The sequence below is a fragment of the Panicum virgatum genome, chromosome 3K (assembly GCF_016808335.1).
Source record: "Panicum virgatum strain AP13 chromosome 3K, P.virgatum_v5, whole genome shotgun sequence".
Lineage (NCBI taxonomy): Eukaryota > Viridiplantae > Streptophyta > Magnoliopsida > Poales > Poaceae > Panicum > Panicum virgatum.
This window is the reverse complement of record NC_053138.1, coordinates 47124356-47147942: the sequence shown is the minus strand read 5'-3', so window position 1 is coordinate 47147942 and position 23587 is coordinate 47124356. Positions and strand designations below refer to the sequence as shown.

At 43.8% G+C, this 23587-nt stretch overlaps 1 protein-coding gene across 1 annotated transcript; it reads right to left on the bottom strand.

Moving 5' to 3' along the window:
• Nucleotides 1–7432: 7432 nt before the first annotated feature.
• Nucleotides 7433–9666, bottom strand: LOC120699377. Its single transcript, XM_039983355.1, has 2 exons — nucleotides 8948–9666; nucleotides 7433–8881 (listed from the first exon to the last, which is right to left on the bottom strand). The coding sequence occupies exon 2, from the start codon at nucleotides 8508–8510 to the stop codon at nucleotides 7782–7784; it is 729 nt and encodes a 242-aa protein (XP_039839289.1). The 5' UTR covers nucleotides 8511–8881; nucleotides 8948–9666; the 3' UTR covers nucleotides 7433–7781.
• Between the last annotated feature and the right edge of the window lie 13921 nt (nucleotides 9667–23587).

Below are 23587 nucleotides of genomic sequence, written 5' to 3'. Positions count from 1 at the left end.
TTGGATTTAGATTCGACGGCCTTTATCGCACGCGGCGACTTGGCAATGGCGGGGCGCCGGCACACGGCGGCGCCGCCATGGACACGGCGAGGGTTCGCAGGCCTGGAGGCGAATCGGCACCCCAGTGCCCCAAAAATGGTGCCGAAAAGCACTACGGCACGCGGGCGATGCGGGGAACTCAGCTACAGGGTTTCGAGGGCCCGGGAAAATGCCGATGACTGCCGGCAGCGAGAGGGGCCGGCGGCGGACTCCGGCGAGCCACGGGAAGGCACGTCCGAGCCCGAAATCGGGACGAAACGGAGCGGAAACGAGAGAGCAACTCACCCCGAAGCTTACCCCGGGGTCAAAACGGACGGAGAGGTGCTGGCTGGTGGATCGACAGCGGCGGGCGGCGGAGCAGAGAAGCGGCAGTGGCGCACGTGGGCGAGCAGAGCTAAAACTATGGCGGAAAAGCAGATAGGGTTGCGGGGCCGTCTACGCAGGGGTTAAAGGAAGGGTGCGGGGCGTGGCGCAATGCTGAGTCGGCCTCGGCGTGCGGGCCGTGGGCCCAGGCAGGTCAGCGCGGCGAGTCCGAGCCGGACTCGGACAGAGGTGGAAGATGACGGGCGAGCCCCGCCCGTCAGTGAGAGTAAAGGAGGGGGAAACGAAAAAAGAAAAAGGCCGTCGCGGGTTGGGCCTGTTCGGGCCGAAAGGAAGAGGGGAAAGGGAGAGCGGGCCGGCGCGAAAGGAGAAGTGGGCTGGCGGCCCAGGAAGAGATGAAAAATGAAGAAAAAGAAGAAAAGGGAAAAGAAAAAGAAAAAGGAGCATTTCCTTTGCATAGAAAATTTGATAAAGGCTTAGAAAATAGAAGGAAGACTTAGAAAATTCCAGAAAAATTCTGGACTCTCTAGAAACTCAAGCACAATCAAACAAAAATAAAATATGCACCAGCATGAATGCAACAAAACAATTTAAAGCCTATGGTGAATTTTCCGAAGTGCCAAAATAATTCTTTTGAAGCTAGAAAAAAATTGTGAAACTATGCTAGACTCTTCTAAAGCAAAAACAAGGGTGTTACAAAAGTTATATTTTTATGATGTGATATCCATTACAATCTTATCCATCAAAAACTAATACTATCCATATCTGACTCCGTATTCGAACACAAATATGAAAACAAATATGATATCAGCAATATCCGTCCGTATCCGATCCGTTTACATCCCTACATGCACTTGATTTTGAAAATTAAAAAAGCTGTAATTTTAAAACCGAGCATCCAAATAAAAATCTGGTTGCACCATTGCATTTTTTTGAGCAAGAGCTTCAAAACAAGATCTCACATCAATATATTTTAGTGTGAGAAAACACTTTCCAGTGTATTAGCCTACCACTTTCAAAAAAGTTGCTTATGATTTTGCAAAAGATTTCTTTAATCACTTTTGTTGAATTAAACAGATATTTATGATGATATTTGTAGCAGAACCGCCCAAATTAAACCGGCTTAAATGCGCTAACTATCATCTTAATGGTTAATCAAGTTACCACGCACTTAAAACGGTGTAATCCGGTCGTCTGTCTGGTTAAGGATCAAAAAACACTGGAAGTCTCACAGGAAGACCAGCACAAATGATTAAAAGCAGACAAAAATTCTCAAATTTAATTTACAATGCGGAGTTTTACAAACAAGTTTACGTAAACTATCAGAATTCAAGATACAGCGGAAATTAAATAGAAGTTTGATTTCAAAAATACATGATACTACGAAGACGTGAGCAACAAATACCTGAAAACAGGATAACAACAAACTCTGAGTATACTAATACTCAGCAAGGCTTACCCGACATGGGTATACTTAGCCCACTATCTAGACATGCAAAGCTTTTTGGATCTGGAATTTATTTTGCTGAAAAGGCTACTAACAATGGATCCTTACTTTCAAATTTTAGCTCAGGTTTAGTATAAACCGTACCAGCGAGGTTTGCCTGAATTTCTAGAGCACGCATGGTAGATCAGAGAAATCTTCTGGTAAAATCACAAGCAAATCATTTTCATTCCATGCTCATTCCCATTTCTTTACTACGATGCGACGGAGTGACCAAGGTTGTCTTAACCGAGAGAGACGGCGAATCGATCCGATTTAACCTTGCAAGTTGAACCTAACTTACAAGACACGTGCAACCCCGTCGGGCCACACACGTCAACTTTTCCCATCATCACCCCACGTCTGCCAAAACCTGAATGAGGAGCCCCACACGGCGAATACCCAGTGGACCCGAGGGCAACTACAACACCCGCCATCATCCCACTTCCAGAGTAGCATGTGGTTAGTACTATTCAAACTTGGTCAGCACGGCCAACAACGGCACGGTCCTCAATTGACACAGGCAGAGGCTTACTTTCCATCCATTTCATATCCATAACCAAACTCATCTCCGCCTGGTCTCTATTTTTCCTACCTCATTGATTCATTCTCAAGACACATTGCCATAATAAGTAAGAAGGTCCTATATCTCGTGAGTGACAGGAATCACTCGACTTTTACCGAATTCTAATTAAGCATGGCAATACTAACGACGTACACATACTAGTAGATACTCATAGGTACCTAGGGAGAAACATGCATACTATGGTTCCATACAACTCCTAGAAACGTAAATGCACCAATACTTAAATAAACATTGAATACTGGAATTAGGGGTTATGCTCCGGGGCTTGCCTAGGGGTAACACTAAGTTAGTGTTAGTTAGATGATACTCGCTTGGCGAGCATCTGCCTTCGGCCATGCACATCAGGATACATCCATCCGTCTTCTAGATATGTCCACCAAACATTGTCTTCGGGTTCGGCTCCAATAGCACGTCCGTCATATGCTTCATCTATCGTACCTAAATGAGATGCAACAATGCATATGTATGAATGCATGAAAGTGCAACACGCAAGGCATTAATGAAAGTACAACCCACTAGCATAAGCACCTAGAGCTATTTAACTAAACCATCACTCAAGCATCTCATAGGAGATGGCAAGCACATCAAGCATGCCATACAAATTAACTTACAATTAAACCATTGCAAGCATTCACCAATCAGGAATTAGCCAAACCTTCTAGGCAACACAAGTTAATATGATTCACCCAAAAAAAGACATAACTTGCTGTATTGAACCATGCAGAAAAGAATTGCTTAGCAATACTTTTGGAAAGTGAAAGCTATAGCTGGGAACTAAACAAATACAAAAACATAACTTGCAGCCATGGCTTAGTAACAAAATTTAACAGCATGGCAAGCTATTGCTAAATCATGCAACAAAAATTTACCAACATTTATTGATAACAGAAAGCATTTAATTTAGCCCTAGCAATACAAATGAAAAAAAATAGATTTACAAACATGCACATAGCTTCTGGACATGAAATTTTTACGGTGAACTAAGCATGCAAGGAGTAAGCTACTGCATAAATTTCACAATTTTTGGATTTCCAGAACTGCAGATATTAAATAAACAAGCTAAATAAAGCATTAACCATGATTAAATAAACACATCACATAAACATTATCCAAACAGAAGGTTTAATATTTTTTCCTAAGAACTGCATGTCAAAACAAAACTAACAAAACTGATTTTATATTTTTCTCATGCTCCTAACTCCATTTAGGCATTTAACAATCTACAAAAGCATTTATCTAGCATAAATAAAACTGCACAGCAAAAGTTATTAAACAGCATATCTCATAGTTTTATTGTATAGAGCATAAAAATATGAAGCTAAGAAAACTGGTTTTGCATTTTTAGCATTTTTCTACTATTTTCTACGGATTTTCAAAGTCTGCAGCTAAAATATTGAAATGGTCCAGCGCGACACTATTCACATGAGTCTATGACAGTGCAGAAAACCCCCTGGGCTTGCTTCAATTGCTGCACAAGGTCCTTCACGCGAATTGGAGCAGAAGTGGCGCCCAGGGAGCTCAATTCCAACAAGGGAAGGCCATGCTAGCGGCCGGGGAGTGTTGGGGAAGCATGAGGGGCTCTCCTGCGACCGATTTGATACGAGAGCTAGGGCGGGAGGTGGTCGGAAGGGGGCCAGAGGCGTTGCAGTGGTGGAGACGGTGGTGGGGAGCTCGTTCCTGTGAGCGGGTGGCCGATGGGGGTTAGGGAAGGGGCCGAGGAGGACGAGGGGGTCGAGGAGAAGCTCACCAAGGGCTCGATTCGGGCGGGGGAGGACCAGAGGGAGTGGATCGACGGCGGCCGGAGCCTCGGGCGGACCTGCAATGGCGGCTGACGGTGGGGGGGGGGAGGGGGTGATTCGGCCAGGGAGAAGCTTGGGCGGACCCGGTGCTGCGCGGGGGAGGTGGAGGATGAGGTTGGGGAGGCGCTCGCGCAAGGAATCGGCTAACGACGGCCGGTGTTGGCCGGAATCAACGATGGGGCGAGTCTGCTCGGCTCGACCTGAGGAGGAAGAAGAGAGGGGCGAGTGCAAGAGAGGGGAGGAGACGTTGGCATGGCAGCTCGATTGGGGATAAGGACAAGGGCGGACGGCATGGGCGGCACAGGGCGACGACGCGCAAGTGCTCGCCGCGCGTCGAGCGGCCATAGGTGCCGGACAAGAGCAGGTAAAGATGTTTACTCCTTTGACCCAGATTTGACTCGATTTCGACCAGGGAAAACGCAAAATTTCGCATTGAAACTTGAATTTCGGCCAAAACGAAAATTGTAGAGAGAGAAAAGATCTACAACATGGATTTTGGGCGATGAGTTACGATTCGAGAGATAAAGTGGGTGAAAGAGCGGTCAAAGCTGAAATTCAGTTCAGCTCAAAAGAGGGATTCAACTGGGGTTTGACTGACTTTGGACCACGGTCTTGAATTAAATGAAGTTTTCAAAACATTCGTCAAATATATAATTAGCAAAAATTGCGCTAGCATAATTAAACTTGATTGCATGTGATGACATGCAATTTCATATGTAATTGTGCATGCGCAATTAATGCTAATAACATTGTTTATGCTAATATTCATGCTTACACATAGGATTAGCGACTAAAGCACGAAATTAACACCAGGGGTGTTACAATATTGTGAAGATAAATTGGATGGTATGATCAGGAAAGAGGGTAAACAAATATGTCCTGGTAGGTGGATGTTCCATGCATGTTTAATTATAGGTTATTTTGGCAAACTAATTGAGCATTTTAATTAATTTGGTTTAGCATTTTTTATATTCTACATAAGCAAATTATTTCTTTTTGAAAAATATAGGCAAAACATATACAAGTAGGATTTTATCTTGAAGGTGTTGTTGAAAGAAACACAACTGTGCAATCAAAATTTAAATTTGATGTCCTATTCAAGAACTACCATATTTTTAAATTTTAAGATTGGTTGCATATGCATGCGTTGACGTGAGTGCACATATTAATAATGGAAAAGCTATGACAGCAGGTAACTCCATGATAAAAATGAGGGGTGCTGTGACGAGAGGATAGGATCTTTGGTCCATACCAGCGTGGCCATCCCAAGTTACTATTTTACGGCCTGTCATCTTAAAGTCTTTACCTTCTAACAAAGGCGATCTTTTTTTTTCCCTTCATGCAGAAGGGCCCTGGCCTAGGTAGCGCCGCCTACCATTTCTTTTGTTTGAAAACAAATGAAACAAATACTGCAGGACCAGGCCGAGAGAAAAAAAAATCTGGACAGCCTGATCTCTATCCAGGCCATATCCACTAAGGTGGCGTTTCGATTGTGGTAAATGAAATGAGGCCTAGAATAGGGATATGAGGCCAGCAAATCAACTTTCCGATGGCTACACAGGCGGGAACAAATTAAAGCAGCCGAGGGGATGAGGATAAGGGCTCGAACCGTCGTACGTGCGGCGGCACACAAGCATGGCTGTCGAGCGGAGAGCGACGAAGACTCGTGAATATTGGATGCCTTTATTATTTTTTAACTGGGGAGCCCCGGCCCACATGAACCTAATCCCATTCCCTCCGAGTAAGCCCAAACAAGGGATTGGGATATAAGCCCCCACAGCCTAACCCATACCCACCACGGCATAACCCACCCCATATCCTTTTTCCTTTCATGAATGCCATCCAAATGTCACCTAAGGCTCGTGGGCGGGCCGAAAGCCCAAAATCCGGCAGCCTCACATTAAATTAAACATCTTTTTGACAATGACATGGAATTGAGTTTATTTAGTTCTCTAGATCTCCGCCCTTATTAAAATATACACAAAGTAACACCCTAAATTTATATCTAAATTACCCACCTCAGCAGTATGAAGTATAAGTCATAATAATTGAACTTATATCCTCCTCTATTATGAAAGATATTTTTATTAAATAAGGCTTTTAGGTGAAACTCCCGTGTTTATTGGATCTTTTATTGACTCTCCATTTGGCATTTTTTTAAATAAATATTTTAGGTCATAGAGTACGTTCTTAAATACTAAAATAGCATAATCAATCATTTGAAACCTACACCAAGTCACTTAAGATAAATGATAGAGCTTGAATGGGGTAGCACGCTAAGCTCAAGAGGATTATAATACTTAAGCCTTATAATAATTGACTTTTTACACTATACTAAATATTTTTTAATAGAATATGTTTATAATTTTTTGATGTAGATTTTAGAGGAGTATGTTTGCAATCAGATGCAAAATTATGTGTACTTTGGACATGGTTCTTAATGGCACGTGTGAGTAGTTTAAATATAGAGTTGTGGGTTACTTTACCTTGTTTTTCACAATAGGAGAGGCGGATAATTATTTAGAAAATAGACTAGATCCAATACATGATGATTTCCTCATACCGAGTTGATGGTCGAATCTGTCGAATTTTTGTGATGCGGGTAATTAGATTGAAAGTTAGAGGATTATTACTTTTACTAATTTTAAATGCAAATTTAGTGTATTATTTTAAATTTTTTTATAGTGACTGGTGTGGGTGATTTATATACAAATTTTAAACTCTCATTATGGTGGATTTTAAAATATTTTTCTAAAAAAATAAAGCATGACAACTATTTGTCGGCCCACTGTGTTTGCGGTCCACTATTTCTCGTAGAGGCCCAATTAGAGCACGGCTGGAGCAGGCATAAGGGCCACAGCCCACAAACGGTGGCAGCGGCAAATCACTCTGCAACAAGGTCAAAAATGGAGATTCGTAGAAGGCTTGGTGCCTGCTCTGCTACTCAACATTTCTCTGTCTTACTTCCCATTACATACAGGTGTGTGGTAGCAGAATATTATAGCAGCTTATTACTCTTGTAACACTAGTCAATTAGCGAGGCATTCCACCATTTGTTTCACCATTTTTATGGGAAGGATAAACATCCAGGCCAGTTAGCCAAGGGCACGCACAGTCCACATGTTCCAACAGTTGCGAGCCATATGGAGACAACCCAAAATACACAGCTGTTATAGTCTAGTGCGGAGTAGTACATAACAAGGATACAAGCTGTAATTCCATTGCCAATCATCTCACACAATTGAAAGAATAGACACAAATCCAGTCGCAGACATACACACAAACTGGCACACATATTCACAGAAAAGCAACATTGCAACAACAAGATAAAAGGGTTTCCAGTCAAGAGACTAAAAACCGAACACACGGCACACATGCAGATAAATAACAGAAAACATACCAACACCTGCAGTGTAAAGGAATGCACACTCTGATGCATGCGAGGCTGAACGGGGATCACCGCTAGGCTTTCCCAGCAGCTGCATCTTTATTCAAGAAAATTAAATGAGAAATACCCAAGCGAGCTTCGAGTTTGAGGGAGAGTAGTGAGTATTCATGAAGCTGATGCGGATGAGGTTGATGCTGCTGCAGCTATGTCTTCTTGCCTCTGAACATTTGGATTATGCTTGAAAACAGGAAGATTCGGATGCAACTCAATTTCTTGTATCACTTCATCCGGGTTGCAGTCACCATTGAGCACAAACTCCCTCAGCTCAGGAAGGTGGTGGATCCCAGAAACGCGTGCGGTTGTGGGAAAGAAAGACCAAATGATCCTCTCGAGCTTTGGAGCTGCCCCATTGGAAAAGGTAATGCTGGAGACGTCACTAGTTCCGACGAGCAGAAAGTTGAGTGCCTGGAATTCTTCTTCCTTGAAGGAGAGCCCAATTTGTATGTATGATTGGTGCAGAAGCCTAAGGCAGAGCAGGCCAGGGAGCCTGCCGAGGATACACAGACCATCTTCCTTCAAGTAAGCCTCGGTCAGGGATAGCTTGACAAGATAACGGAGCTGCCGAATCGTCTGAGGTAGCCCACTGGTGAGGCCACTGATGTTTAGGCCTTGAATGAACTTTGGAGGGGTCAAATCACCATGATTCTCACTAGCAGCTGGTTGGTCGAGCCGTACTGATAAGTAACGGAGTCTTCCATGCAGTTGCTCAATTTGGCGGAACAGATCACTCAGCTTGGCGTTTTTACCACGAAGATCTACACCAAGTTTCCTCAGTCTCAGCAGCTCAGCGATGCCAGTTAGCTCGATCACTATTGCTGTTGGTGACTTGTACATGGGATAATATCTCCATGTTGTTCATTCTGTGAATGCCGAATTGCCGATGGGCATATCTACTGCTGAAAATGATCCTTCAGATTTCCTAGCGTCAATGCTTATAGAGATCTTGTCACCGGCAAGGAAGTGTTTCAGTAGTGGAAGCACAATAGCCTTTGTGGCGAAAACGCGTACCTTTGTCTGCCGGATATCCAGCGTCTCCAGACACTGGAGCTCCTTTATTTGCATGGGTAATTCGGCGACGTCGGTGTTCCTGAGGCTCAAATACTTGAGCAACAGTATCTTGCAGATGCTCTTCAGATTCTTCTTCTTAGCCAATCCTTTGAAGCCCTCTAGGTCCAGAACTTTCGGCAGTTGCCACTGGGGAGATGCTGCCAAAGATGGAAGATAAGCTGCAATGTCTCTGCTCTCACCATCTGAATGAGATATTTGCAAACCTAATCTGTTGTGGATGGAAAGGTAGCGAGCCAGATGTGGTGGTAGGCTCGAGTCCATAAAGTTTACGTCCATAGCAACCCTGGTGATGAACTCCCGGACTTGACGATGTACTGTACAGCTCTTGATGTTACCTTCGGCACTGATTTCCAGAGGAAAAACAAAGCCTCGATTGAAAAGCACATCCAGGCAATGCTCAGCTTCATCCGTTGAACTCTGTATTTGCTCAGTTGCAGTAGTACTTGTGTTACTGCTAGTAGCAGTGATCAGACCCTCAGCAACCCATCTTCTAGCCAAGCTTGTAGTCCTGATGACGTGGCCTTCCGGGAAAACGGTGAGGTACAGCAAATGTACTTGCTACTGTAAAGAACATTGCCCCATTTAAGTTATTGTTCATGATTTTGGTGATTGAGCGACAACATAATCAATAGGACTAACAAGTTTGTGAGATCACAATTGTAGGAGTTTTTAGATCCCATAGATATAATTCAACACGTCTAATTCATCGTCAAGACGCAATGTTCAATCTATCGTCGAGATGCCAAGTCCAATTCACCATCATGATGACAAGTCCAAACCACTGTCGAGGTGCCAAAGTATAGTGAAAATCCAGAGATAGAATATATTTCAAGGATTCAAATGATCGCCGCGACTGATTGGACGAAAAGGATACAGAGTCAGCTGCACCGGTTAAACCGATGGCTCTACCATCGGTGCATCCGATGGTTGCCATATAAACCGACGCTTAGGCATCGGTGTAAATTTGGGCGCCAGATGGAATCAAGTGAAGACATCCCTAAGGCACCGGTTTAACCGACGGGTCAAAGACAGGCATCGGTGCATTCAACATACTATTGTCCAGAGACGATGTCAAGTGCGTAGAAGCCAAGCTTTCAACACCGGAAGAACCGATGCCCCATCGGAGCAAGCGTCGGTGCAATGACATCAGCAAGAAATGATTAAGAGCAACGGCTACGTGAAGATCAAGTAGCACCAAAAGTTCCGATGCCCTAGCATCGGTTCAACCGATGGTCCCTGAAGTTGCTATAGTGGTGTCAGAGAAGCCAACGGCTACTTCAGAGCTCAGTGTGACCGGAAGAACCAATCCCCTAGCACCGGAAGTTTCGATGCCCACGCAGAAAAGTGCCTAACGGCTCTAAACGGCTAGTTCACGATTGAGGCCTATATATATGTGTGTTCCCCCGGCCATTTGAAGCTTGCTGGAGTTCCAAGACATCACACACACATACCCAAGAACATCTCCAAGCCATCCAAGAGCTTAGTGATCAAATCTTTAGTCCTTACCATACTTTTGAGAGTGTTAGTGCTAGGTTAGCTCTTAATTGAGTGAGAGAGCAAGGAGTTGCTGCCTTGTGCTTTGGTTCTAGAGTGAACCACACTTGTATTTCGGTGTGCCAGTCTCTTTGGAGCATTGGTGGCTCGCCGGCACGTCAACGACCCTCCAGCTTGGTGTGGAGCGGCGACGACAATATTGTGCGGGGGACGGAGACCCCTCCTTCATGGGCAAGCTCCCTTAGTGGAAAGCGGGATCAAGGTGACCGTGATTATGTTCACGGAAGAGACTTGATTGCCGGGAAGCGATACTCTTCGTAAGTGCTTCAACAATGTGGATGTAGGGGCGCCTTTGTGGCAATCCGAACCACAGGATAAATCCTCGTGTCGAGAGTTTGATTCCTCTCATCTCTCCTCTTTAAGCTTCCATATTTCATATTGCAACTTGTGTGCCTTTACTTTTTTAGAGTAGTATCTTTCTAGAATTGGCTATAGGTTGCTAAACTCTTTTGGGATGAGGGTTTCACACTAGAAGAACCTTAGTTGCACATCTAGATAGCATGTTTTAGATTAAGTTTATGTGCAAACTAATTAGAGGCATATGTTAGGTTTTAAAGTGCCTAATTCACTCCCTCCCCCCTCTTAGTCTAGAGCACCCGATCACTTTCAGCTAGGCAACTCATTGTAGCACCACAGCAGCACTTGCTTGGGAATGCTTCTCTTGAGCCGTCTGCACTCGAAAATAGCATTTGTATAATGCTGCAGCTCGTCTTGTGTCCTGTTTGGATTAACGTAGAGCAGATGCAGGAATGTCCTCATTGCAAAGGTGTCTTCAGTATGGCATGGTGCAAAGATGACATGATAACTGCATTCTGCACCCAGTTTTGTCGCTTGATTGTCGTAGAAGTCATATACATTGGGTGCAGAGCTGGTATCGATGATTTTGTAGGGAGAAGACGACAGGGCCAGGCCATGGTGCTCTGTGGCCATTATTATGGAGCTACCAGGGAGGCACCCAACAGCAGCATCTAACAGAGCATCTAGTAACTCATTGCACTCCCACTCCCAAAGCTGGTCAGTAGTGACCAGGACCAAGAAGCGCTTACCTTCCAGATACCCATGGATTTTACTGATCATGGTGAGGACAGTTGGCTTGTCTTCTGGATAATCAAAACCTACTATTGTGTATATTATGTCGGCAAGTGTACTTTTTACATCCCCTAAACCGGAGCAGGCCTTGCAACTGATCAATAATGCGGCAAGAGATGGATGCTCGTACACTAGCATTGCAACTTTTCCCGCCAAATCCCCATTAATAATCAAAACCCTCACTGCTGATTGCCGCTCATCATATCTTGCAGCGGTGGCGGGTGGTGGTTCCCTTAGCAACAACTGGACCACAGCAGCAGCATGGCTACGCCAGTGCACAACCTCCTCATCGTCATCTCGTCTCCGGAACCACCAGGGCGGTGGTTCTGTACCATAAAGTAGAACCTGATGTCTCCGAGTATCTTCGTCCTCGCCTGCGGCCGTCTGTGGACGCTCGGCTTCTCCATTGTAGACGACGTCGGCGGCACCACCGGCGGTAGCAGCCGAATATGGCACGGTGATGCCGTACCGCTTCCGCCTGTCGCCCACATCCCATGCCCAGACCTTGAGCTCCCGGATCCGCGTGGCGATCCGGTACCGAGCCGGAACACTTTGCAGCAGCCGGAGGAGCCGGCGCAAGTGCCGCAGCAGGCAGTTTCCTGCGCCGCGTGCATCATCGGCCGGAGCCGGACCTCCCACGCGGTGGAGGCACGCATCAGTACCGGTTGCAAAAGCAGCTGGTACCTTTGGCCAGCGGCGATCAAAGGTAAGGGGTTTGGTACCGGATTAAAGCATTACCCGGTACCAAAACCCCAGTATAGGCACCGGTTAGTGCCACCAATCGGTACCAAAAGAACAAGGAGGAATAGGTACCAGTTGGTGGCACCAACCAGTGCCTAAATGGTAGACAATGGCACCGAGTTTTGCCATGACCCGGTGCCGCCACGTGCCCACAACAAAGTCACCGGTTGGTAACTTCAACCGGTGCATATGCCTATTGTTTGGCACCAGTTGTTGAGCACCAACCGGTGCCTTTGAGTCACGCCTATAAATACCCCAACCCCTCCCCCCTCCAAGCTGCCGTGAACTCACTGTTCAAGGCAGCTGAGTGAGGGGGAGGAGAGGTGAATTTTTGTTTTTTTTTCAAAAAAAGTTAGTTATTTTTCTCCATAACTTAGCAATTGATTTTTAGAAGCAGTTATCACTTAATTTAGTTTATACATGTGATAATTATTTTTAGTTGTAGCATTTTATTGTAGTTATATGCGTTATCAATTTATTTGATATGTGAATACTATCAAATTATTGTATTTATATGTTTTATCAATTTATTTAATAAGTGAATAGTATCTATTTATTATAGTTATATGCATTATCAATTATATATTTGAATTCAAATTTTGTATGGAAATATTATCAATTACATATGCAAGGGTGCTTTATTTAGTTCCCTTCAAAATTTCAAAACTTTACAAGATTCCACATTCGAGATGCATGCTGCGCCAATTCGAGACCCGCAGCTCAGCTAGGCCAGAAGGCCACATGCGTCGTTTTTTGTACAAAAATATAAAGTTTCATATAGAGAAACAAAGTTTTTACACAGTCATGCAGTCAGAAGGTCATATGCATCGTTATAATTTTGTAGTTCAGTTTTATTAATAGCGTATTCAATATTAGTTATAAATTGGTAGTATGAATGAACTATTTGTACACTACAATGATGTATATAAATGTATTGTGGACCCAGATGAGTCGGCAATGGATGTACATGGCCGACCGGCGTTCAAAGGAGTTCATTGATGGCGTGCATGAATTCATAGAAGCGGCCGAGAAACACAAGTATGGTAGTTTTGTTCATTGTCCATGCAAATTCTGTAAGAATGAGAAGGATTACTCATCATCAAGAACCACCCACAGTCACTTGTTCAATAGTGGTTTCATGCCGAACTACTATGTTTGGACCAAGCATGGCGAAAGAGGAATTATGCTGGATAATAATGTAGAAGAAGAGGACAGGATTCCTGACTTTGCAGCCAATTATAATGCCTTTTTCAATGACACTGCAATGGGTGAGCCTAAAGAAGATACTGAAGGATACATTGTAGAAGATGATCTTGGTCAGATGCTGCGCGAAACTGAGAAAGGTTGCGAAACAGAAAAGGAAACGAGAGATCTGTAGCGTATGTTGGAGGACTACAGAACATTGTTGTACCTGATTGCAAACAAGACCAAAAGAAGTTGGGTATGACATTGGAATTGTTGCAATGGAAGGCATCAAATGGTTTGTCTGACAAGGGATTCGAGGAGTTGCTGAAACTTATAAAAAACTTACTCCCTGAGGGTAACACCTTTCCGGCGACAACATACGAGGCAAAAAAAGTTGTTTGTCCTTTAGGATTAGAGGCACAGAAGATACATGCTTGTCCTAATGACTGCATCCTATATCGAGGTGAGTATGAAAATTTGGATTCATGCCCTATATGCAACGCATGCCGGTATAAGATCCCTCGAGATGATCCAAGCGACGTTGAGGGGATGCGTGTCAAGAAGAGGGTGCCTGCCAAGGTGATGTGGTATTTCCCTCTAATACCACGTTTGAAACATTTGTTCATGAACAAAATGAATGCTAAATTGATGCGATGGCACAAAGAAGAACGTAAGCAAGACAATATGTTGAGACACCCCGCTGATGGGTCGCAGTGGAGAAAAGTGGACAGAACATTCCCAACATTTGCAAATGATGCGAGGAATATAAGGTTCGGCTTAAGTACGGATTGCATGAATCCTTTCGGTGAGTAGAGCAGTGGCCATAGTACCTGGCCTGTGACACTCTGTATATACAACCTTCCTCCCTAGTTGTGTATGAAGCGGAAATTCATTATGATGCCCGTGCTTATCCCCGACCCGAAGCAACCCGGTAACGATATAGATGTGTATCTGAAACCACTGATTGAGGATCTTCTATTGTTGTGGAAAGAGGAGGGTGTTCGTATGTGGGATGCGCACGTAGAGGATCATTTTAACCTTCGTGCATTGCTTTTTGTAACCACCAACGATTGGCTAGCACTAAGTAACCTCTCCGGACAATCCAATAAGGGTTATAGGGCATGCACCCATTGTTTAGAAGAAACCGACAGCACGTACCTCAAGTACTGTATGAAGATCGTGTATATGGGTCATCGTCGATTTTTTCCGATCAAGCACCCATTAAGGAGGAGGCATGCTCACTATGATGGAAAGGCAGATCATCGTACCAAGCCTAGGCACCGTTGTGGGAAAATGATGTTTGAAATGGTCAAAGATATAAAAGTAGTATTTGGAAAAGGACCCGGCAGCAGATCAGTGCAGAGTGATAAAGGACGTGCACCTATGTGGAAGAAGAAGAGTATTTTTTTGGGAGTTACCTTATTGGGAAGTCTTAGACGTCCGCCACACAATTGATGTGATGCACCAAACAAAAAATCTTTGTGTGAACCTTCTAGGCTTCCTTGGTGTCTATGGTAAGCCAAAGGATACATTGGAAGCGCGGCAAGATCTTCAACGTATGAAACAACGGGCCGCCCTACATCCAGAAAAAGGGATAAATGACGTCATTATCTAGGTCGTGCGTGCTACACTCTTAGTAAGGAAGAGAAGCAAAGTATGTTCGACTGTTTGAACAGTATCAAGGTCCCATCAGGCTACTCTTCGAATATAAAGAGGCTACTGAACTTGAAAGAGAAGAAATTCGCACACATAAAGTCCCATGACTGTCACGTGTTGATGACGCAATTGATTTCAGTTGCACTTAGAGGTATTCTACCAGCTAATGTTCGAGCAACAATTATAAAGCTGTGCACCTTTCTCAACATAATTTCTCAGAAGGCAATCGATCCATCGAGTTTAAGCAGGCTACAAGAGGATGTTGTCCAAAGTTTAGTCAGTCTTGAAATGATATTTCCTCCATCATTCTTCAATATTATGACGCATCTTCTAGTTCACCTGGTCAAAGAGATTGGTATTCTCGGTCCTCTTTTCCTTCATAATATGTTCCCTTATGAACGATACTTTGCAGTCCTAAAGAAATACGTTCGTAATCGGGCTCGTCCAAAAGGAAGCATTGCGAAGGGTTACGTCACAGAGGAGGTCATTGAGTTTTGTGTTGACTATGTGGAAGAACTCTGCCCAATTGGGATTCCAGTATCACGTCATGAGGGGCGGCTGATTGGAAAGGGCACACTTGGAAGAAAATCAGTAAATGCCACAGATGATGCCACGTTGAGCAAAGCACATCTCACAGTTCTGCAACAATCAGCCTTGGTGGCTCCATACATGGAGGAGCACATGCAAATCGTGCGAAGCATATACCCTTTGAAGTATGAGACATGGATTACAAAACATCATAACGATACATTCGCCACTTGGTTGCAGAAGGAAGTCATGGCCAACGATCAAATTCATGAGTAGCTAGCTTGGCTGGCCAGGGGTCCGACAAATTCAATCCTGATGCACCAAGGATATGAAATTAATGGTTACACATTTTATACAAGAGCCCAAGATAACAAGAGCACCAATCAAAATAGTGGTGTCTATATAGATGCCACCGACTCTAGTGGCCAAACAAACTCATATTTTGGTTACATTGAAGAGATCTGGGAACTCGACTATGGGCCGTTGAAGATACCTCTATTTCATTGTCAATGGGTTAAACTCACAGGAAAAGGTGTCGATATCGACGAGTACGGAATGACAACGGTAGACCTCAAAGAGCTTGGCTATCGAGACGAACCATTCGTCCTAGCTAAAGATTTCACTCAAGTTTTCTATGTGCAGGACATGTCTAGCAAACCGAGAAAGGACAAGTTTAGAAATAAATCAAGTTTTGTAGGTGCCGGAGATGAGCCAAAGCGCCATATTGTTCTGGCAGGAAAAAGGAAAATTGTGGGAGTCGACGATGTCACAGATGAAGAAGAATACAATAATTTACATATTATGCAATTAGAATAATTAGTTATGCACCTAAATGATTTATTATGTAGTAATTAAAAATATTGTGCATTTAAATGATTTATTATGCAATTATTTGATTTATTATGCAATCAAAATGATTACATATGCTACTAAATGATTTATCATGTAGTAATTAGAATTATTGTGCATTTAATTGATTCATTATGCAATTATTTGATTTATTATGATTTATTATGTAATTGAAATGATTTATTATGTCTTTAAATGATTTATTAGGCAATTAGTAGACAAATATATCATTTATGTGGTAATTAAGAGAAAACTCCTTTGGTACCGGTTGGTAGTTTCAACCGGTACCAAAGGCTTTTTTGTCAAAAAAAAAAGTGCTCTGGGCGGGAGTCGAACCCAGGCTCCCGCGCTCAAAACAAGTTGAGTTACCATTGCGCTATTTAGAGATTTCAAACATTACAGTACCACTAGTCTAGATAAAGCAAAAGAGGCCTTAGGCACCAGTTTGTTTTCCTCACCCGGTGCCAAAGTGTATTTCATTTCCCGCCCATTGGGATCCTAAGGCACCGGGTGAAACAGAAACCAGTGCCTAAGGCTTCATAAAGGCACCGGGTGATACAGAAACTGGTGCCTAAGGCAGCCATAGGCACCGGGTGATGTTTTCACCCGGTACCAAAGGCCCTGCCTATATAATCCATCCCCTTCTTCTTCCTCGGCTAAGTCCTCCCCGATCTTGTTTGTTGCCACCACCGCCACTGCGTCGACCCCAATCCTCGTGCTGCCGTCGCCGTCCTTCGCCGCACACCGCCACATCGTCGTGCCGCCGTCTCCGATGGCCCTCCTCCGCGCTCGCTCCTCCTCCGCCCTTGCCCGCACCGGTGGCCCGCCCCTCCTCCGCCCTTGCCCGCGCCGACGTCTTCGTCGACGTCGACTCCGGGTGACTCCGCGTGCCCGGCCCGGCTGGGAAACGCCCTCGTGCCGCCGTCCTCGACCTCTCCGGTGCTCGCGCCATCCTCGATCGCCCTCCCGGCCCGCCTCGATGCCGCGCGCGGCCCTCTCCCCTGCGGCAGCGATCACCTCGACGCCGCCCCCCTCCAACACGCCGGCGACTCGCCCCCCACCACCGCGATCACCTCGACGCCGCCCTTTTTTTCTTTATTGTTTTATTTATTTATATATTCTATATAATTAGTTTGTTATATATGTATATATGTGTAGTATACAATTTAGGTATATAGTATATAATTTATTATATTAGTTTGTATATTAGATAGAATTTAGTTTTAAATTAGTTTGTATAATTATATAATTAGATAGAATTTAGTTTTTATTATATATGTATATAGTATATAATTTAGGTATATAGTATATAATTTATGTATATTAGTATTTAGATAGAATAATGCTTTTAACTATTACTATTAGATAGAATTTTATTACTTTTATGTATAATTTTATTATACTGTATAATGTAATGATGATGACGAGTAATGACGACGACAACGAGTAATGACGACGACGAGTAATGACGACATGTGTGTACTTGTATTCAAAGAATTCAATGTACCAATTATTGATTATTTTATTTTGTAATTCTTGATTTCATGTATTGCATTTGTAATTTAGATTGATTTAAATTAATTCTCGAGCTCGAACCCGTTTGTATTCGCTCTCTAACTCACACACGCATTCGCCGTCCCTCGACCCCGACCCTCAACCCCGTCCCTCGACCCTCGACCTCGACCCTCAACCCTCGACCCCATTACTCAACCTGGTTCCTCGACCCCATTCCTTGACCCGGTTCCACGACACACACACTCACATCACACACACACACACTAACACTACAAAAAATCTGTTAATCCATGACGTTTGGATTTCGTCACAGATCACTGAAAAACCGTCATAAAACAGTATCTATGACGATTTCAAATAATGTCATGTATTGAGCGTCACAGATCACAGCTCGTGACGTTCCTTAAATTTTCGTCATAGATTGCTCGATCCATGACGTTTTGAAATCATCATGGTCTGTCTCCGGGCCCCCGGAAACCTAGCCCAAGCCCGTTTTCTATGACGAAAATTAACGTCACGAACAATGTAATTTTCGTCACAGATTCAATTGCCATGTCACACATTGATGACATGCCAGGATGACGTGGCTGCTGACATGGTGATGACATGGATGGCAGTGATAACATGTAAATTGACGTGGACGGTGACATGGCTGCTGACATGGAAAGTTAGGCTGACGTGGCAAGTGACATGGCAATCCATGTGGCAAGTGATGTCGCTGGTGACATCAGCACCACAACCTATTTGTGTATGGGCCACTAAGTTGGGCCTAATTTCAACTCAACATTAATTACCAACAAACCATATTCAGCTTTATACACAAGCCATATAAAAAAAACAGCCCACAAAATCAGTTTCAAAATTAAAATGCTGATACATCATACATCTCACGTTTTCCAGCATCACATCACATCACACATCAAACAACAGATCACATAAGTTTTAATCTAACATCAAGTTTTGCATTGAGCTCAACTTGCTTCTTGTTCATCTCCTCTCTTGATCCTCCCCTGCTCTTTTTCCTAGCAAAAAAAAGATTAAGAAGGATTCAGCTGGAATATTTTATGCAGATCTCGTTTTAACCACATTCAGCTAGACTTTAGAGGTAATGCAATCATGATAGCTAGGATGGTAAAGTGGTTATCACAACTATCCATGGGGCTGAGTGAGAAAATACAGAGTATATATGAATCAGAATCATGGATTAGAGCATTAATGGTGTGCTTGCCATGATTCCCTGACTTTATCTCATGCGAAGTAATTTAAATCACTGAGCCAAGAGGATTATGAAATAACTCTATCTCACATGAAGTAAATGATATATACCACGGGTAAATCTGTGCATCCTACCTTGTCTGTCCTGTATCTTGAACCCAAAGGTGTTTGATAAACTAGAATCTGGATAAAAGGCAGATCTTCCTATATCTGTTGCCTCAGATACCACCTTTGTTGATCCTTCACCGAGAAAATGCAAGGTAAATTAGACATGGAAAAAGACACAAAAACCATCAGAATGTAAGATAGTGATGGAAGAGCAATACTGACATTCTGGAGTCATCATCATCTAAGAGACTGAAACCAAGGATCACATATCAACAGAACACATCCTGCAACTTGAAAGAGAAAGAAATTCAGACAGTAGTAATAGTAGCAGCGCACAGAGCATGACAAGTGAGTTCACAACTAGGACCAACTAGAATCTTTGGCGCAGCCTGAGTTGGGCTAGTGTGTGGTTATCTTATCATGGAACATGCAATTGAAATGTGCACTGTGTATTTATTTGATATTCAAGTGGATCCGTAGTTACTAATGAGCATCTTTTTTAAGATTATCTTTTCAGCATCCTCAGGAGAACAAAAGAGCGAGGATCTTCTACTCTGACTATTCTTCTTAGATCATCAGGACATGCATGTGGCAGATAAATTGTAGAGCCAAAAGATGCTAGAAAGACAAGCCCGCGCTATGTTTTTTACGGTTCTTGTTAATGAGATACCTCTGGTGTTAAAGAGGAAAAGAAGAGTTTTCCGACTAATGAACAAAATACATAAACCACCAGCCATGAGACTGAGTTAGTGAGTTGAATCAACATCTCGAAGGAAAAACCACAGAGTTACCATGTTCAAGGAGATTAAACATGTACAGTTCGGGAACAAGTGATCTCACGTCAAATCAACTTTGAATGGAATCCACACAATTTGTGTTTACAGTAGCCAGAACCATAGTAGTTAGCCACTTAGCGTGAATTGAAATTGAATACCTGGCATGTTGCTATAAATCAAGTGAGCAGGGTGCTAACCTTAACGAAATTCCAATCTTTCAGATACTACAAGGAGCTCTCACGATCCCCAGAACTGGAGCTACCGTGAGCGTCTCCAACCCAGAGGCCTGTGAACAAGCAAAATAAACAAGTTTATGAAGCATTTAGCCAAACAGATTGTGTGCATGGCGGAATGGTGGAGGAGTTTGTGGATCCACTGCACCCGTCGCTGCTGCATGGTGAGTTGTGGAGGGCGTAGATGGATCTGAGAAGAGCATCCTCCATGGTGACGGCGGCCTCCTATCTGCAGTGGTGGGTGGAGGGGAGGACGCGACGGTTGGGCCCAACTCCATGGGTCAAGCTGCCTGCACCGGAGCCACGCGAGTCGGGGGGCCCGGGAGCTCTGCGCCACCGCGTCCCGCCGTGGCTGGATGCACGAGCCCCGGGTCCTCTAGCCCCAGTGCGCGGAGAGCTAGGGAGGGGAGCGGCCAGCGCGCGGGGGAGGGGATGAAAGCGGCATGGAGTGCTGGGGAGGGGAGCGGCCAACCGCGCCGCCAGTGTAGTGGCGGCGGTGCCCCGGCCGTGCAGCAGCCGTGCCCCATCCGAGCAGCAGGAAGCGCCGGGAAGAGCGGGAACTGCCCTCCCGAGCCGGCAGGCGACGGATCCGGCAGGGGGAGCTCGGGATCCGGGCGTACGGCGGTGGATCTGCCGGCAGCCGGGGTAGGGCGGTCCACGACGACAGGAGGTGAGGACGGAGGAGGGAGGAGGTGACGGCGGATCTAGCGCACCCACGGCCGGTCGCTGCCTGTCGCCGCGGGGTCGAGCAGACGGTAGGTGGTTGAAGCACAGGGCACGGCGGTGGTGGTTGGGGAGGGGAGGGCGTGGCAGCGTTGGGAGGAGAGGGAGAGGGAGAAGGGTGGCGGCGGGGTGGAGGGGAGGCAGAGGGAGAAGGGTGGGAGTGGGTTCAGCGAGGGGAAGGTTTTTACGCCTCTGAAATTTCAACACCCGCGTCGTTCATTCGAAAATTTCGCACGCGGATGAGTTGCGCGCGGTGGGCAGCAAAAATATCTCGTGTGACTAACGTGTGGGGCCAAATGAGAGGTGGGCTGGCCAAGTCGAATTTGATGTTACTTTAAGCCCAATACTGTTTATTGTTTTTACATATAATTAAAAATATCACCCTTGCAAGATAATTTATAAAATAATTTATCTTATATACCTCAATACAATTTTTACATTTAATAAATCAATATTTAGCCTCATATGTTCCATTATAACTCATATTCTTGAGATAGATCAATAATTCAATTGTTTTCTATAGATAATTCATACTTCTATCTATCTAAGATGCCATAGAATAATTATAGTAATATCTAAATTTGGTCCGGAAATTCTAAAAATTGGAATGACAACATATTTTTGATCGTTTAGTTTCCCATAAAAAAAAGCAAGTAGTTCTAATAGTATGTCACTATACATTGTTCACAAATGGATACCTCTCTCACATAGTTTCATATATCTTAAGTCAAACTTTGAGATTTGAATACCTCATAACATGTTCGAACTTGTATGCACCTAAAATTTAGACACCACCTTATGTTGACCATAGCATTGGAAAATATCAAGTTACATTAGCAATTGTTATGCAAAAACATGTTTTTCAATTATCTATTTAATTGGAATGAAACATGTATTACAAAAGCAATCAAGATATAGCAATTAACGTACAAACAATAGCCACAAAATAAAAGATCCTGATTTTAGAAAAATTTAGAAAAAAGAACCATCAAATTTGAAGTTCATATGAGGACGAAATACTAATTACAAAATTTAATTCCGGATCAAAAAGAAAAAGATGAATTAGACATATGTTCTTCATTCTTGGGCCACGTCAGAAAACTAGTATATAAAAACATTATTATTCAACATAATCACAAACAAAGACCCAGTGCATTGGTAGGCCACCCGGGTCTTATTGCAGTGCCCTGGGTTCGAATCCCCGCAACTCTCTGCGACTCTTTTTTCTCCAAATTATTAAGCATGAGGTAATAGGCAGAAGGTGTAGAGCAGTTGGTAGAAGATCAGCGTTCGATGCCCTAAAAGCGCACGTTTTTTTATTTTTCTAAATTAAAGCATAAACATTAGTATACAACGAATAATACCAAACTTCTTCACAAATGAAGGTGTTGACCAGTGGTATGGTGCGGCTCTCCTATTCTTGGAGAGCATGGTTCGAATGTTCCATTTCTCTGTTTTTTCCCCAAATTTTTTGGTGGAATTTTTTTGTTTTTCTTATCATCCATTCTGCGGGAGAATTTTTGGCATGGTGGTAAGCATCTTCACTGCTTGGCCGCAGGTCGCGGGATCGACTCCCAGGCCTTGCGCGCAAGGCGGATTTTTTTTTGATTTTACTAGCGCTACGCAAGTGCCGCTGCTGACCTGGCTCGCAAGTGGGCCCCACTTAGCAGACCACGTGTGCGCTGACTAGACTGCCACGTAAGCATCAAATAAGAGAAGAAAAAACCTGAATTAAAAATGAAAATGTCAAAACATATAGTTAAAATAGCTATGACGATTTTTATGACATTAATGTTAAAACGTCATGTTTTGTGGGCTAAATTATGACAAATTCTATAAAACGTCATATTTTGTGGGCTCAATTATGACGAATTCAATAAAACGTCATAAAGTTCTGGGCCTAGGGTCCATACCTTTAAATTCGTCATAGATTGTGTGCAATTGTGACGCTCCATTAAAATGTCATAAAATTTTCGTCATAGATCACCACATTTCTTGTAGTGTAACTCTCTCTCTGACACACACTAACTCTCTCTCACACAGACACACACTCACACTCACTCTCTCTCTCTCACACACACACACCCTCTCGCTCTCTCAAAGACACACACACTCACACTAACACACACAGACACACACACAAACATACCCTAACACACTCTAACACATTTATATAAAGTATCGACCCTCGACCCTTGACACACACACTCACACACTGACTCACACACACACTAACTCTCTCTCTCTTTCTCTATCCCACTAACACACAAACACACAGACACACACACCCACACACACACTGACTCACACACACACTCACTAACTCTCTCTCTCTTTCTCTGTCCCTCTAACACACACACACACTCTCTCTCTCAAATACGCATATTCGTTCAAAAAATTGAATTCTCCTACATCATTTAAGGATGAACACATACTCTAACACATTTTTACGGTTTCAGTTAAGGATGGACCCCTTCGGTGATGACGAGGTCGCCAAGCAATACATGTTGGACGCAATAAACGAAGATATGAGGGCCAACACCACCCAGCCAATTGCTGAAGAAGATGCTCAGACAGCTGATTCGTTCCTGAATATATCAGGAGATGCCGATGAAGAAGATGATGACTTTGCGCCGCCACCCAATCAACAGCAGCATGTTCCAGTACGAGT

What these genes read in the sequence shown, in the direction of transcription:
- LOC120699377 (XM_039983355.1), bottom strand. Translation starts at nt 8,510, where the DNA reads ATGTACAAGTCACCAACAGCAATAGTGATCGAGCTAACTGGCATCGCT.